Raw genomic sequence first — 2,319 nt, forward strand, 5'->3', positions numbered from 1 at the left:
GGAAACAGATAAAGAGATTTCTGAAGGTGGGTAGCAGGCCCACTGAGGTTAGCCCACAGCAGAGAGGTCTAGATAGAGGAATGCAGAAGCCCAGAGGAAAGAGAGAGGATGCCTAGCAGAGTGCTTTTGGCAAGCTTCAGACAAGTGACCACCCACTGCATGTGATGCGTGTAGGGAAAGTGACTGAATATAGAGGACAGTCCTATTCCATCTGTCAATCCCTAGAATGGTCCATGGAGGCAGGATTTGGCACTCTTAACCTTTTGTAGCCCACAAAGGGTTTGGAAATGGAATAAACTGGTGGCAATGCCAGGCTTTTTAGAGGCTCTTGTGAATACAGTTCCATTGTCAATGAGGACGCTAGTGGTAGGTGACTTCATGTCCTCCTTGGAAACTGGGATGCCAATCTCTTTCTGGGCAAAATTGTCTTATGTATCCTGAAGATAACCCAAGCTTTCCTTGGAAAAAATTGGAAAAAATCACTTTAATTGATATTTACTTTCCTTTTTATCACTCTGAGTCCTCAAAACATTGCCTAATAATTCTGTTTCCAAAAGAGCATTGACATGCCATACAGTGCATGATCTTTGTCCAAGGCAAAGATCAAACGGTACTGCTGTCTGGAAAATTTACAAGCATGTTTGTCAGCAAATGCTACCCATTCATTATCGTTCTTAGGAGTGCATCACTGGCAATGAGTGTAGTTTTTTTTTTTTCATGACTGTGTAAATACACTCCCTCTGCTGGGGCGGGCTTTGTGCCTATACTTCTTCCACGGACTGACTCTATTACACCAGCTCAGAACCCAAGCAACTGGATTGCCCTGGGCTGCAGGTTTCCAATGGCTGCCACAATTTTGACCGGCTTTCCTCTGTTGTGTGTGTGTCTCCTGCTGACATCTGGCTTTGCTGAGGCAGGCAAGCTGCTGGTAGTACCCATGGATGGGAGCCACTGGTTTACCATGCGTTTGGTTGTGGAGCAACTCATCCAAAGAGGGCATGAGTTGGTTTTAATCATACCAGAGGTGAGTTGGCAACTGGGAAAATCCTCCAATTTTACGGTGAAGACTTATTCCACAACTTACAATCTGGAGGAGTTGAATCAGATGTTCAAGAATTTCTCTTATTCTCAGTGGAAAACTCAGCAGCAAAGCTCACTTTTTTTGGTCTTAAGTCCATTAAAAGACAGTCTTGAACACCTTTTTTTACATTGTAAGAATTTGTTTAGTGATCCAAAATTAGTAGAATACATAAAGGAGAGTTCTTTTGATGCAGTGTTTCTGGATCCTTTTGATGTGTGTGGCTTAATTGTAGCCAAGTATTTTTCACTCCCATCCGTGGGCTTCACAAGGAGATTGTATTGCCATTATCTTGAAGAAGCCACACAGTGCCCCAGTTCTCCTTCTTATGTTCCTAGACCTTTCTCCATATTGTCAGATGTCATGAGTTTCAGAGAGAGAGTGAGGAATCACATCTTCCACCTGGAGGAACATTTATTTTGCCACTATTTTTTAAAAACCGCTTTGGAAGTTGCATCTGAGATCCTCCAAAAGGCTGTCACACCTTATGATCTCTATAGCCATATGTCGATTTGGCTGTTAAGAACTGACTTTGTTTTTGACTATCCCAAACCTGTGATGCCCAACATGGTCTTCATTGGAGGCATCAACTGCCAGGAGGGAAAGCCATTGCCAAAGGTAAGTTACCTCTTTTTTGCCTAGTAAGAATAACCTGGTTTTGGACACACACACACACACACACACACACACACAAAAGGAAAAGAAAAAAAAGATTCCTACTAAACTCCAGATTTGACATTTACATTTCCCACATTTGGAAATTTTTCCTGGTAGAAAGAATTCTTTTTGTGCCAATTCATTGATTCGTGCTGTAGCAAATTATAAAGCTGCTCTGTTTGATACGTATATGTACACAATTGATATAATCGTATATAATTTCTAGGCTGGTTTTGTAGTACTATCCTTTGGAAACTACTGAAAAACACACTAAAACTGAAATTTCACTTTTTAAAATAACTAATGCCATCCTTTGAGGAAAAGGCCCTTAGAAGTTTCGTATGGTAGTTCTCCCATTTTTCTGAAATTATTTTTTCTATATGCATATATCTAATGTATATTCTCTCACATGTTTTATTAAAATAAAATCTAGTAATGGATTGGACTTAATGTTCTTTACCTTGCTTTTTTCATTTACTAATAAATAATGAATATCTTTATAGTCAATCCATAAAAATCTGTGGCCTTTTTTTTTTTTCAGATTTTATTTATTTACTTGAGTCAGAGAGAGAGAGAGAGAGAGA

The 2,319-nt window shown here is 39.8% G+C and overlaps 1 protein-coding gene across 1 annotated transcript; it reads left to right on the plus strand.

Moving 5' to 3' along the window:
* The first annotated feature begins 733 nt into the window (after positions 1–733).
* Positions 734–1,735, plus strand: LOC144296546 (UDP-glucuronosyltransferase 1A9-like). Its single transcript, XM_077869671.1, has one exon. The coding sequence runs from the start codon at positions 842–844 to the stop codon at positions 1,718–1,720; it is 879 nt and encodes a 292-aa protein (XP_077725797.1). The 5' UTR covers positions 734–841; the 3' UTR covers positions 1,721–1,735.
* The last annotated feature ends 584 nt before the right edge of the window (positions 1,736–2,319 follow it).

The sequence above is a fragment of the Canis aureus genome, chromosome 24 (assembly GCF_053574225.1).
Source record: "Canis aureus isolate CA01 chromosome 24, VMU_Caureus_v.1.0, whole genome shotgun sequence".
NCBI classification, from domain to species: Eukaryota; Metazoa; Chordata; class Mammalia; order Carnivora; family Canidae; genus Canis; species Canis aureus.